This window comes from Euphorbia lathyris, chromosome 10, assembly GCF_963576675.1.
Source record: "Euphorbia lathyris chromosome 10, ddEupLath1.1, whole genome shotgun sequence".
Taxonomy (NCBI): domain Eukaryota; kingdom Viridiplantae; phylum Streptophyta; class Magnoliopsida; order Malpighiales; family Euphorbiaceae; genus Euphorbia; species Euphorbia lathyris.
In genome coordinates this window covers 1606663-1619321 of record NC_088919.1, presented here as the reverse complement: position 1 = coordinate 1619321, position 12659 = coordinate 1606663, and the positions used below count along the sequence as shown (strand labels likewise).

General features: G+C 33.4%; 1 protein-coding gene across 1 annotated transcript; it reads left to right on the top strand.

Annotated features, from left to right (window-relative positions):
• The first annotated feature begins 4435 nt into the window (after positions 1 to 4435).
• LOC136209661 (BTB/POZ domain and ankyrin repeat-containing protein NBCL) lies at positions 4436 to 7053 on the top strand. The gene is made up of 2 exons (XM_066001211.1): positions 4436 to 5165; positions 5998 to 7053. The coding sequence occupies exons 1-2, from the start codon at positions 4686 to 4688 to the stop codon at positions 6937 to 6939; spliced, it is 1422 nt and encodes a 473-aa protein (XP_065857283.1). The 5' UTR covers positions 4436 to 4685; the 3' UTR covers positions 6940 to 7053.
• Positions 7054 to 12659: the final 5606 nt, after the last annotated feature.

Below are 12659 nucleotides of genomic sequence, written 5' to 3'. Positions count from 1 at the left end.
TAATTTCTTTAAAAAACATGAAATTAGCTTCCAAATTATATCCATCATACCCAACTCATTCATTAATTATCTAGAAGCTATGATATAATTTAATATTTGAGTATAACGAATAATAGTTAAGGACACGAGCGTGACACCCTGCCACAAGATAAAGTATCATTAATCAAAATTTCGTGGTGAAAATCCAAAAGTGTCTCAAGAAAATTTTAATTGAGCACATTCTCCCTTAAGGATTGTATTGAAATGAAGTTTGACATTTTGAAGGCACGATTGAAAATATTACAGAAAGTGCCCAAAATACTCGTTGCAATATCAAAATATAATAGTGTGTGTTGCATTAGCACTGCATTACTACATAAGATTAAACAAAAGTTTTCATCCAGCATTTAGGATCATAGATGAACAGGGCTGTTCCTGACCTTTTAGAGGCTCGGGACGAGATGATAATTTGGGCCCCCATATGTACGTTCAACTTTTTTTTTTAATTTGTAGGCCAGATGATTTTTTTTATTATTACAAAGATAAAGTACAAATTTGGTCATATGGTTATTAGGAGAGAGCAATCATCATTCATGCATAAAATAGTGCAATTTTAAACCTAACGTTTATCAATTGGTGCAGTTTCGAACTTAATTGACAAAAAATGAGGTTTTTTATATGTAATTTCTTGTTCTATCCTCGCTCCAACCTCCACTGTTCTGATCACTCAATATGGTTTGAAGTTGCACTTTTCATGTTAATGAAAAGAACTCATTTTTAATCAACTAGACTTGAAATTACACCAACTCGTAAAGGTTATTTAAAATTGCAATATTTTCTACATAAAAGCTAAATTGGTAGTACAGTAGTAGTCACTATACTAACTAAAATTATTTATGTACTAAAATAACAAGTATATATGTCATGTAAAATTGAAAGAAGTAAATAAATATTGGCAGAAAGCATAATTAAGCCCCTGAACTTTACCTGTTTTAAGGATCAAGCTGCTGATCGATTGTTTTTTTACATTGAATCCTTGATTTTGTTATAGATTTGGTCCTTATTTAACTTTTTCGTCGAGTTTAGTAGATGAGAAGATCGATTTGGTGATTCTAAAGTTAAATAAAGGCCTAATCCATAATAGAATCAATGATCAAGAATTCAATGTGGAAAAATAAATGATTAGAGGCTTAATCCTTAAAACAGCCAAAGTTCAGAGTTTAATTATGCTTTTTGCTCTAAATATATTATTTTTCATATTCAATATATTGACAAATAAATTTAAGAAAAAAATTGAAATGAGATAATAAATTTTTTTAGAAAAGATTAAATGGTTATTTTTTTTATTGGATACATAAATAAATTGATAATTTTGATTTAACAAAAAAAAATGATAGTGATAAAATGGGGTGGGAAGGGAAAAAATATTTGATAATAATAAAAATGAGGAGGAGGAGGTTCGAACCTCCAACCACAACTTAATTAAAAATACAAGCCTCTTGCTTATACTAACTGAACCAATTAATTTCTACGTTGTTTATGCATCTCGGTTTTATATATCTACAATATAAAATATTTTTTTGGGCCCTTAATATTATGAGCCCTGGGCGGGCGCCCCTCATTTCATAGCCCAGGGCCGGCCCTGTAGATGAAGACCTCACTTTTATTCCTCTTGAAGTATTTTCAGATGTTGAATGTAGTTCCACACAAGAAGTTCAACATATAAGTACTATAATGAAAGGACAAAAGTTCGTAGTGACATTACTACTAGTTTGATGAGGAATAAACGATGCCAACATGCACCTTAAAACCTAAGAAAAATTTTGGTTGTTTAAATATTTTTTTTTATGTACCAATAAAGACTAAGTTATATCATATGTATTTGTTGTTTTTTTAGAATGTGATTAAGAATATGAATTATTAAAAATGAAAATAATAACTATGAAATACCAATGTCCTTATTTCTCACTTTATAGAAACAACTATTAGAAATCAACTAAATTTTACCAAATAAGTTTATACAAAGAGCTAGTCAAATCAGTTAAACAAAAAATAATAAACTAACTGCTAATGTAATCAACTAGCAACTAAACTACAAACCATCTTTGAAAAAATTTAAAAATATAAATGTAATCTATATTTTTTTTTGGTCGGCAAAGAGGGGGTAGTACCCCGGGGAAGCAAAAAACTAAGAGCTAACTATTCTAGAGAAACTGGTACCACTAAGATCTGAGAAAAGAATATCCTGGAAGCCTGCAGGCGGTGCCTCACACTCGTGAAGACCAAGGGACATCTGTCCTGCGAAATTTGCCATCCAATCAGCCGCTCGGTTCCCCTCACAGTACGTATGCACAAGCTTAACCTCCCAATCTCTGTCCAGTAGCTCCTGACACTTTACCACGAGCCAAAAATGGCGGTGACGCTCCGCCATCCATTTTTTGACAAGTTTGATGACCACCATCGAGTCCACCTCCGCTACTAACCTCCTGTATCCTCTGTTCCAAACTAACTCCAACCCGAAAAATAAGCCCCAGAGTTCAGCTAGAACTGAGGAACAGACCCCGAGATTACAAGCAAACCCGAACATCCATTGGCCCCCAACCCTGCGGACTAAACCACCTGTTGACGCCAAGCCCGGATTACCTTTACTAGCCCCGTCAGTATTGAGTTTTATATAAATTATAAATATGATAATATATACGTAATATCATATTTATATTTAAAAATATAAATATAAATATGATAATATCGTTCACGTACAAAAAGAAATATACTTTTCTAAGACCTTAAATTTATCCATATAACATGTAGCAAATATTTGGAGTTATGCTTTCTCTTTCAGAGAAAAGGCTCGCTGTTATATCATATAATAAATTGGGAACCCAACAATAAATGCAGGAAGGAAATTTCAAAGGTGAAAAATAAAATGCTAGATCTTTAGAAACATGCAATCCTTCATTTATAGGACCTTTTTTCCTTTTGACGGATCGGATAAGTACAACAACAATAACAAAGCCTTAGTCTCGAAATGATTCGGGGTCGGTTAACATGAACCATCATTAAAAAAAAAAACCTACTATTTTTCTTTAATTTTTACATATTAATAAAAATATTAAAATACTTTTTTATTATTTTAAATATTTTTTTATATATTAATAAAGATTTAAGCTACATAATAATTAAGGTTGTTCTCTGATGGTATTAGTGGAAAGCTTCTGTCTTTCATGGAACATGATGACATTTTCTTTGCCATTATCTGTCACCAAGTTTGGAAGTGGAGAAACGATGAGATTTTTGGTAATAAAGCTGTAATTATGCCAAACTTAGTTGAGTTCTTCTCAAAAAAACTCACCTCTATTATTAATAGTTTCAAGGAAGAGTCCCTTGCCAGATCCTCCCAGATTAATAATGTCCACCTTGTGAGTTGGAATAGGCCGAGAAAGGGGGTTGTGAAGCTAAACACTGATGGCTCCTGTCTCAGTAATGGTAAGATTGTCGCCGGAGGGGTTCTTAGAGATGCAGGGGGCGTCTGGCTTTCTGGTTTCTTCCAGAATTTGGGGTTGGGTTCTTCCTTCTCAGCAGAGCTCTGAGGCATTCTCACTGGTATCAAGCTTGCTTTAAGGCTGGGTGTTGAGAGACTTTCTGTAGAGTCCGACAACTTGGAGGCCATCAATATGATTACTGAAAATCATGCTTTGGGTCTGAACAGCCGCAACCTTATCAAAGCTATTAAAAGGCTTTGCTCCTCCTTTGAGAGCTTTGAGTTCAGTCACATTTTCAGAGAGCAGAACCGTGTCGCGGATCGCTTGGCGGCGGCTGACCATGAGGGGATGTTAGGTGTTTCTACCCTTTCTGATCCCCCTGTCTTTCTCTCTCCTCTTCTTTTAGAAGATAGGATTGGGGTTAGCTTTCCCAGGCTAATCCCGAGGTAGTTGTTTTTTGTTTGTTTTTCCTTTCCTTTTTCTACCAAAAAAAAAATTAAGATTGATTTGAATAGTTAAGGACTTCAACTCGTTTAAGTTAGATTTCGAATTCGAATTATAATATACATAAAAAAACTTTAATTGAGAGAGGATCCACCTTTAGGTACTCCGATCTCACTAGCTTAACTGTCTTAAAGCTTTTAACTACTCAATTAATTACATAAAATTATTGGCTCTTATGATAATCATAAAAATACAATATTTAAGTGTTGTTAAATCGGGATGGCCCCCCAATATTATTATTGTAAGAGTCAACACAAATAAGTCAAATAAAGAAGTAGTATCATTTTGCCTCAACATATACGTACGTCCAAAATATATTAAAGAGTAGAAAAAAATTAAAATTTATAATTCCTTGTTTCAAAAAAAAAAAAAAATTTATAATTCCTCTTTTTCACTTAATAAATAATGTTAATCTCATAATTTAATAATTTCACATCCTCTTTTTTTAAATAGCTCAGCCGCCCAGAATAGCCACCCATATTGGCCCTCTCTCTCTCTCTAAACCTCTCAAAATATCGAGAGAGCAAAAAAGAATCTCTCTTTCTCTCTCTACAATACACAGTAACACTTCCATCTTCATCATCTTCATCTTCTTCAGAAGATATGAATTTCACCTCCTAAAATAGCCTTTTTTCCAATCTTTTCTTTTGTGAAAATACAAGAGAAGAGAAGAAGGAACCCTAGGTAAATTGAAGAAATTGAAGAAATCGAATATCGATCATGACGCTGGAAGAGTCGTTAAGATCTCTTTCATTAGATTATCTGAACCTTCTGATAAACGGTCAAGCTTTCTCGGATGTAACTTTCAGCGTAGAAGGAAGATTAGTACATGCTCATAGATGTATCTTAGCAGCAAGAAGTTTGTTTTTTAGGAAATTCTTCTGTGGACCGGACCCACCGTCCGGGTTAGAGTCATCCGGCGGGTCAAGAGGATCATCGTCGTGTTCATCATCTTCATCGGGAGGTTGCCGGACGAATGTGATACCAGTAAATTCAGTGGGATATGAGGTGTTTTTGCTGCTGTTACAGTTTTTGTATAGTGGACAAGTCTCTATTGCCCCTCAAAAACATGAGCCAAGGCCTAATTGTGGTGAAAGAGGTTGTTGGCACACACATTGCACCTCCGCCGTTGATCTTGCTCTTGATACTCTTGCTGCCGCTAGATATTTTGGGGTTGAACAGCTTGCATTGCTTACTCAGGTTCTTTTTTTCTTTTTTTAATTGTTTTTTTTTGCATTGATTTGTGTGTGGAGTAGTCATTTTGTTTTGTGGGAATGGAGTTGCTGCTGTTGTTTGTTGAGTTTTTGGGAACTGGGAAGGGATTTTTTGAAGTGGGTTTCCTCTCTTTTTTTTGGGGTAACTCAATTTTTCCCCATGGTTTAGACTTCTTTTACTTCAATTACTTGTTCCACTTCCTATATTCATATAATCTCTCAAGAACTGCTTCTTATTCTCCATTGATGTCCCTTCAATTCTTCTTTTGATAGTTATCAATCACTCCAGTCCAGTCAAATGCTGTTGATTTATGTTGCACAAACACTTCCCTTTAGTAGCCTTTTTGTGTTTCGTGTCCGTGTCCATGTCCATGTCCGCCTTTAGTAGCCTTTCTGCGTTTCGTGTCCATGTCCATATCGCTAGCCCTTCTGTGTTTTGTGTCCGTGTCTGTGTCCATGTCCGCCTTGCCTTTCTGCGTTTCGTGTCCATGTCTGTGTCCGTTGTGTCTATTTTTGTTTGAAGGCACCTTATTCATAGGTGTTGATAGATGAGATTTCTGAAATGTCTTGATTTCATGAATGCCACTATGGATTATATTGAATTGGGATTTTCAAAGTTCAAAACTTTCTAAATATGGTTCTTTAATGTTCACCAGTCTTGTCTTGCACAGTTTGCTACCCCAAATTTATCCCAAACATGACTTTCCTGATTTGGGGTTTCAAGAATTTAAAGCAATTAAGAAATGGGGCAGGTTTTGATTAAATAGAGTTTTACACCATTAAACATAACATCCCATCATTCATTCATTGTTGAACAGAAGCAATTGGCTAGCATGGTGGAGAAGGCATCAATTGAAGATGTAATGAAGGTTTTAATTGCATCAAGAAAGCAAGACATGCATCAACTATGGTCTACTTGTTCTCATCTCGTAGCCAAATCAGGCCTACCTCCAGAAGTTTTAGCTAAACATCTTCCTATAGATGTTGTAGCCAAAATTGAAGAACTCCGCCTAAAATCCTCCCTGGCTCGGCGGTCCTTAATGCCTCATCACCACCACCACCATGATCTCTCAGCAGCTGCAGATCTTGAGGACCAAAAGATCAGAAGGATGAGAAGAGCTTTAGACTCCTCCGACGTTGAGCTAGTTAAACTTATGGTAATGGGAGAAGGTCTAAACCTTGATGAAGCATTAGCTTTACATTATGCAGTAGAGAATTGCAGCAGAGAAGTTGTTAAAGCCTTGCTTGAACTCGGTGCAGCCGACGTTAACTACCCCGCTGGTCCAGCTGGGAAAACCCCTCTTCACATTGCAGCAGAAATGGTCTCACCAGACATGGTTGCAGTCCTTTTAGACCACCACGCTGATCCGAATGTCCGAACCGTCGATTCAATCACACCGCTCGACATCCTCCGAACCCTAACATCGGATTTCTTGTTTAAGGGGGCAGTTCCGGGGCTTGCTCATATAGAACCAAACAAACTCCGGCTTTGCCTCGAGCTTGTTCAATCCGCAGCTTTGGTGCTCTCACGAGAGGAAGGAAGCGCGAATGCAGCTAGTTCAAGCGCGATCTACCCCCCTATGAACGACGAACATAACAGTAACAGCAGTGGAAACCTAAATCTGGATTCAAGATTGGTTTATTTGAACCTTGGAGCAGCTGGTTCAGGTCAAATGGGATCATCAGGAGGAGGAGATGATCATCATCATCATAGTAGCCATAGAGATACAACAATGTATCATCATTCCCATGATTACTAGTCTTTTTTATATATAAATATAGACATCAAGAAAATCATGGAGATTATCATTATTATTATCATTAATTATGATTATTATTTAGATTATATATAAGAAAGATCCATTTCTTGTCAAGTAGTTTGCTTTCTTTTTCCTTTCTTTTCAAATGTCTTCTCTTTTTGCTTTGTTTTTGTGCTCATTTTGTAGGATCTGATCTGATCTGATCTGATCATCCATCCATCCATCCATCCATGGAAGTGAAAGCTTTCTTGATTCAAGATGTGATTGTATCTATTTTATTACCCTCATTGAAAGAGACAATGAAGCAAGAAGAGAGAGACAGAGGTCAATCTTTTCAAACCCAGCCATGGCCTGTCAAATCATTTGTATTTATTGATAAATCTAATTTCATCCCCCTATTTATTATACCCCTCGTATCCTGTCTGTATCCGTATCTGTAATTTCTGTATCTATACGAAAAGAAAAAGAAGGGGGTCTTCACTTTCGTATCACTATCTGTATCCATGTCTATATCCGTATCTGTTTTTGTTTCTGTATCTATACGAAAGAAAAAGAGGTCCTCACTTTTGTATCCCTGTCTGTATTCATATCTGTGTCTGTATCCGTATTTGTTTTTGTTTCAGTATCTATATCTATACGATAGAAGAAAAAGGAAGGGGGGACATTTGATTGGATGTTAAATTGGTATTTAGTCTAATAATTGAGATATATTTATAAAGACAGAATTGAATAAGTTGTCTTGCATGGAAATAACATTGAGGGTGACTAGACTACACATCATATACTTAAAATATAAATATAATATTCGTATCAGCTAAACATGGATTCGGATTCTTTATTTCTTTCTAAAATGTAAAAAATCAATCTTTTCTGTCCCCCTCTTTTTCCCTAATAAGAAAAAACAAACCCTAGCTAGGTCCTTATTTTAATATTTATATATGGATTTCTGGTGTGTTCATCTCCATCTCTCTCACCTAATAAGCTACTCTAGCTATGAATAGATAGATTCATGAAATGTTTCTTTTTCTGAGATTGTTTCTTCATCTTCTTTCTTTTATTTCTTTCTGTCTTTTTTTAATTGAATCTTGACTGGTCTCAATTGCTGAAACAACCTATCAAAACACTGGGTGTGTGTCCTTTTGAAATCATTGTTTTGATCTTCTATCCTTTCTTATACAACAAACACTAGATCTTTCTTGTTTTTATGAATTCTTTTCCATATTCCATTTGTACGGTTTGTCTATCCTATATTTTACTCTATTTGGACCTAGTTTTTTTCACTATCCTATATTAATAATCACCCTACCCTTTTTATATTGCCTTAATTTCAGATTTCACCCATGTGTTGTTTCTAGTAAATTTAGCTCTATACTATGGGTCTTAACGAGCCCAACCAATACTGATATACCTAGTATTGACTTGTTAACGTGTCGAGCCAAGTTTTGATCGAGCTGAGTTTTATTGAGGTTTAACCAGATTCATCATACATGTATATAATAAGTAACATGGAAGAAAATAAAAATAAAATCTCTATAACATACTACACATGAGTTTAAAAAAAATTAAGCGATAAGGTGTAAAAGTACCCCTAACATTTATATCCAGGAGCAATTTTACCCTTAACGTTTAAAATTGTACAATTTTGCTCCTAATGTTAGCAGGTTGGGTCAATTTCAGACATTATTATACAACACAAACACATTTTGTTCCTTATTCTATACTAATTGCATATCTTTTTTTTCCAGAAAAAAATAATTCATATTTTTTCATATTTAATAATTAAAATAGAGATTAATATTTTTAAATTTGGTGAAATATTTGAATTTTTTTTGTTCACTAATACAATATATTTTTAATTTTTTTTTGAATATTTTTCCACGTCTAATCATATGTTTGTGAATTGTTACTAATTAGTAATAAAATAACGCATATATAAAATGTAGATGACAAGATTAATGATCAAGAAGACAGTTTAATGAATTATTTTTTAAATTGACCAAATTTATCAACGTTAGAGGTAAAATTGCTCTTAACTACCAACGTTAGTGGTAAAAATTGTACAATTTTAGATGTTAGAGTAAAATTGCTACTGGTCGTAAACGTTAGGGGTATTTTAGCACCTTATCCCAAAAATTAATAAAAAAACCCCACCTTTAATGGTTGAGCTCCCAAAATTAGTATGCACGTTTGGTGATTGAAGAAGATAAACTCACAGATCACAAATGACCTTATTGTCGGCGTGGTTGCATTTGCGTATACACGGTAGTTGTTATTACTACCAGTGTTGATGACTGAGTAGAGAGAACTTCGGGAGGGTGAATTAGTCTTTAGGGTTTGCAATTTGAATTTTTAATTCCTAAATTTGGAGTCAAATTCATAAAGCATCCCTTAACGGAGCGTTTGGTATTTTATTAGGATAGAGATACTGATAAATGTTGGGATAGAGATAGGGATAGAGATAAGGATAAATGGTTGGGGATAAAGATAAAAAATATGATACTCGAGAATTATTATTCAATGTTTGGTATGTGGGATAGAGATAGAGATAAAATTATAAATTTTACTATTTAAACTACGTAACATTAATTTGAGGAATAAGATGAACTTTTCCATCCTATTAAAATTGCAAGAGCTTATACCAACTTCCTCTTAGGTATAAGATTTGAGAGGGATAAGACTCATATCCGTCTCTTATCTCCCTAACATAGTAACATATCTCTAAAACAAACATAAGACAACTCATTTTAGTTTTTTTAATCCATATCCTTGTGTCTTTATTCCCTCTAACAAACACTTCGTAAGTGTTTCTTCATGGGTCTTGTGAATTGTGACTAGTTGAGTGTTAGAGTCGATAACTAATTACTCTCTCTTTTTTTTTTTTTGTCCATGGTCATTAATTTTATTACTTAAATTAAAGACTAATTATATATATGTAATGATTAAAAAATAATCGAGTCTGTTTGTGAGCTTTCGAATTAAATTTAAGGAAGAATAAACTCGATTCATTAATATGTTGAGCTGATCTTGAGCCGCCAAAACCTACTCAAATCGAACTTTAACCGAACTTTGATGGATCTTAATTTGAATAGTTTGCAAACTACACTGGCTAATTAACACCGTAAACAAAGTTATTAATAAATTATTTGTGTAATTGTGGGTCTAAATGAATTGTTTAAATTGGTAGGGTTCCACTTGCACAAATTAATCTAATGAACCCTTTGATATATATGCATGTGTATGAAAAGTACAACTACGTATCTGCTGCATCCATCTTTCTAATATCGTACAAATATATTTAAAAATTAAATTGATTAATAATCAAATCAGGTGAGAAATTGTTTTCCTATATGTTCTTCTAGTTAATAGTGCATTTCAGCAAACTTTTATAATTAGCACAAATTCTAAACGAGAAATTTCTCTGCTAATAACTATATATCTATACTGTATATAATAGTACAAGCAGTGGTGAATGCATGATTGTTCGGTTGGAGGAGCGATTTTACACGTGATGTGTAATTTTTTTTTTTTTTGCTAAATCAGTGTCTAATAGAAAATATTCGGATTTAGAGAGGGCCTAATAGGACAAAAAATTTAGAAATTTAGGTTTAAGAAGGGCCTAACATGTAAAGAAATAAAAAATTTGAATTTAATGAGACCTAACAGGCCAAAAAAAAAAGAAAGTTGGATTAGAGAGGGCCTAGCAGGCCAAACAAATTGGAATTTTGGATTTAGAAAGAACCTAATAGGACCTGAGCCTATTTTGGGTTGCTAATTCAGCACCCGATCTAAAATTCTTGAAAACAGGAGGGCTGGAACATCACAATACCTCAATTTTTGTGGAGACAGGGGGGCCACCATATGGTTGTTCCGGCGGCCAGAGGGCCCCGGGCCCGGGGCCCATGTCTCCGCCTTGAGTGGAAGTAAAGAGAAATGATGAGAAATGTTTTAGAGACTTTTTTGATGAGTTGTCAACCTAATAAAAAATCAAAATTTAAAAGGATTAATTCATTAATAATAATAGAAGGAAAATTGAAAAATCATTTATATATATTTATAATTTATAATAATAATTTGTCATTGAATAACTTATTAATTAAAGTAATAACAAAGTTTGAGTTACAGAAAGATAAAAAAACATAAAGGGAAGAAAATCTATATATAAAGCATCATAGATTATATTCTACTATTATATTCATTGACCATCTAGAACCAAAATGATCATCAACCTTTAATTTTGATGATGTATTAGTTTTATTTTTCATATTCTTATAATATAGTTTTATAATTTTATTCTTAGATAATATAGTTTTATAATTTTGTTCTTTATCTACCCACCCTCATTTCTCTTTCTTCAAGTTATCTCTCTTTAAGCTCTCAATCCGCAACAATGGCTATTGAAATTAAACAAGGGAAATGTACAAAAATAAACCTTGTGGCCGATTTGCTAAGCATTTGCCGTGGTTTAAGAGTTTGCAATGTGTTATATGTTTTGTGAAATTTGCAGTTAAAGAATACATGAGTCAGTTTTTCAATTAAATAATACATGTACTTGTGGTTTAGTTAATTTGCAAATCAAACCTTGTATTTTTAGTAATTTTCAAACTCAGTCATTTTAATTGCTCCAAATGGCTCTCTTTTTGAGATAAATAATCACGATAATATTTTTTTGACAGTTTGTAAACGGCACAAAGTACATATCCGTATTTGCAACTTTTAAACCACTGTTAGTGGCTTTACAATTTGGCCAATTTTTTTTATTGTACTTTTCCTATTAAACAATTGATAATTGACTCTTAATTTGAGCTTATTTGTGTTTGATAAAACTTGTCAACATATCTCCTATTATATAATTAACTAGGCTCGTCAATGGGACGGGTTGGGGATATGGCGAGCAATTCCATCCCCATCCTCACCCTGTTGAGAAAAATGGGGATAAATTTTTCCTGTCTCCGTACCAATAGGTAATGAGAATCCCTATTGATATATCCGTCCGATTTTGTAAACTTTTTCTAAACTAATATCAAATATATATGATTTACTAAATATAATTTATTAAAAAATAAATATAAAGTTGTGTGTAACCTCTAATTATTAAACACAAACAACAAATAAATAAAAATATAGATGAGGAAAAGTAAATCAACTTTCCTTATTAAACAAAAAATAGAGATGAGCGGACCAATCTAACAAATCCAGTGAAAATTGTGGAATATGACTTTCCAATTTATAACTTTGAATTAAATAGGAAGTTAGAATTTTCATAATCCTACTCAGAATTGAAATTTTATTATAACGGGAGATTAGAAATTAGCAATTTTTATTTCTTTTTATAATTCAATTGAACCAGATGAAAGTTGTAATTCTATTCAAAGTGAATTCTATATAGACTATAAGATATAATTGCATTTGAGGATTAGTTTATTACAGATTATATATATATATTTTTTTAATAGGAATGCTAAAATTTCATTAAATAATACGATTGCTAGTACATGATTACAACAGTAAGGAGTAAAACCTCACATACATATAGGCTAAGTCTAATACATGATCCACAAGGGCAAGAAAAAGACAACAAAAAGCAAAAAAGACCATTAAAGACACAGCTAAAGTAGAAAAAAGTTGAAGCATATATTTATCGTATCCCCAGATTCGCAGCGGAGCAATTGTAGTCCAATCTTCATCTTTTGAACCATTCTGAAATTTCGGATGTAAATCCT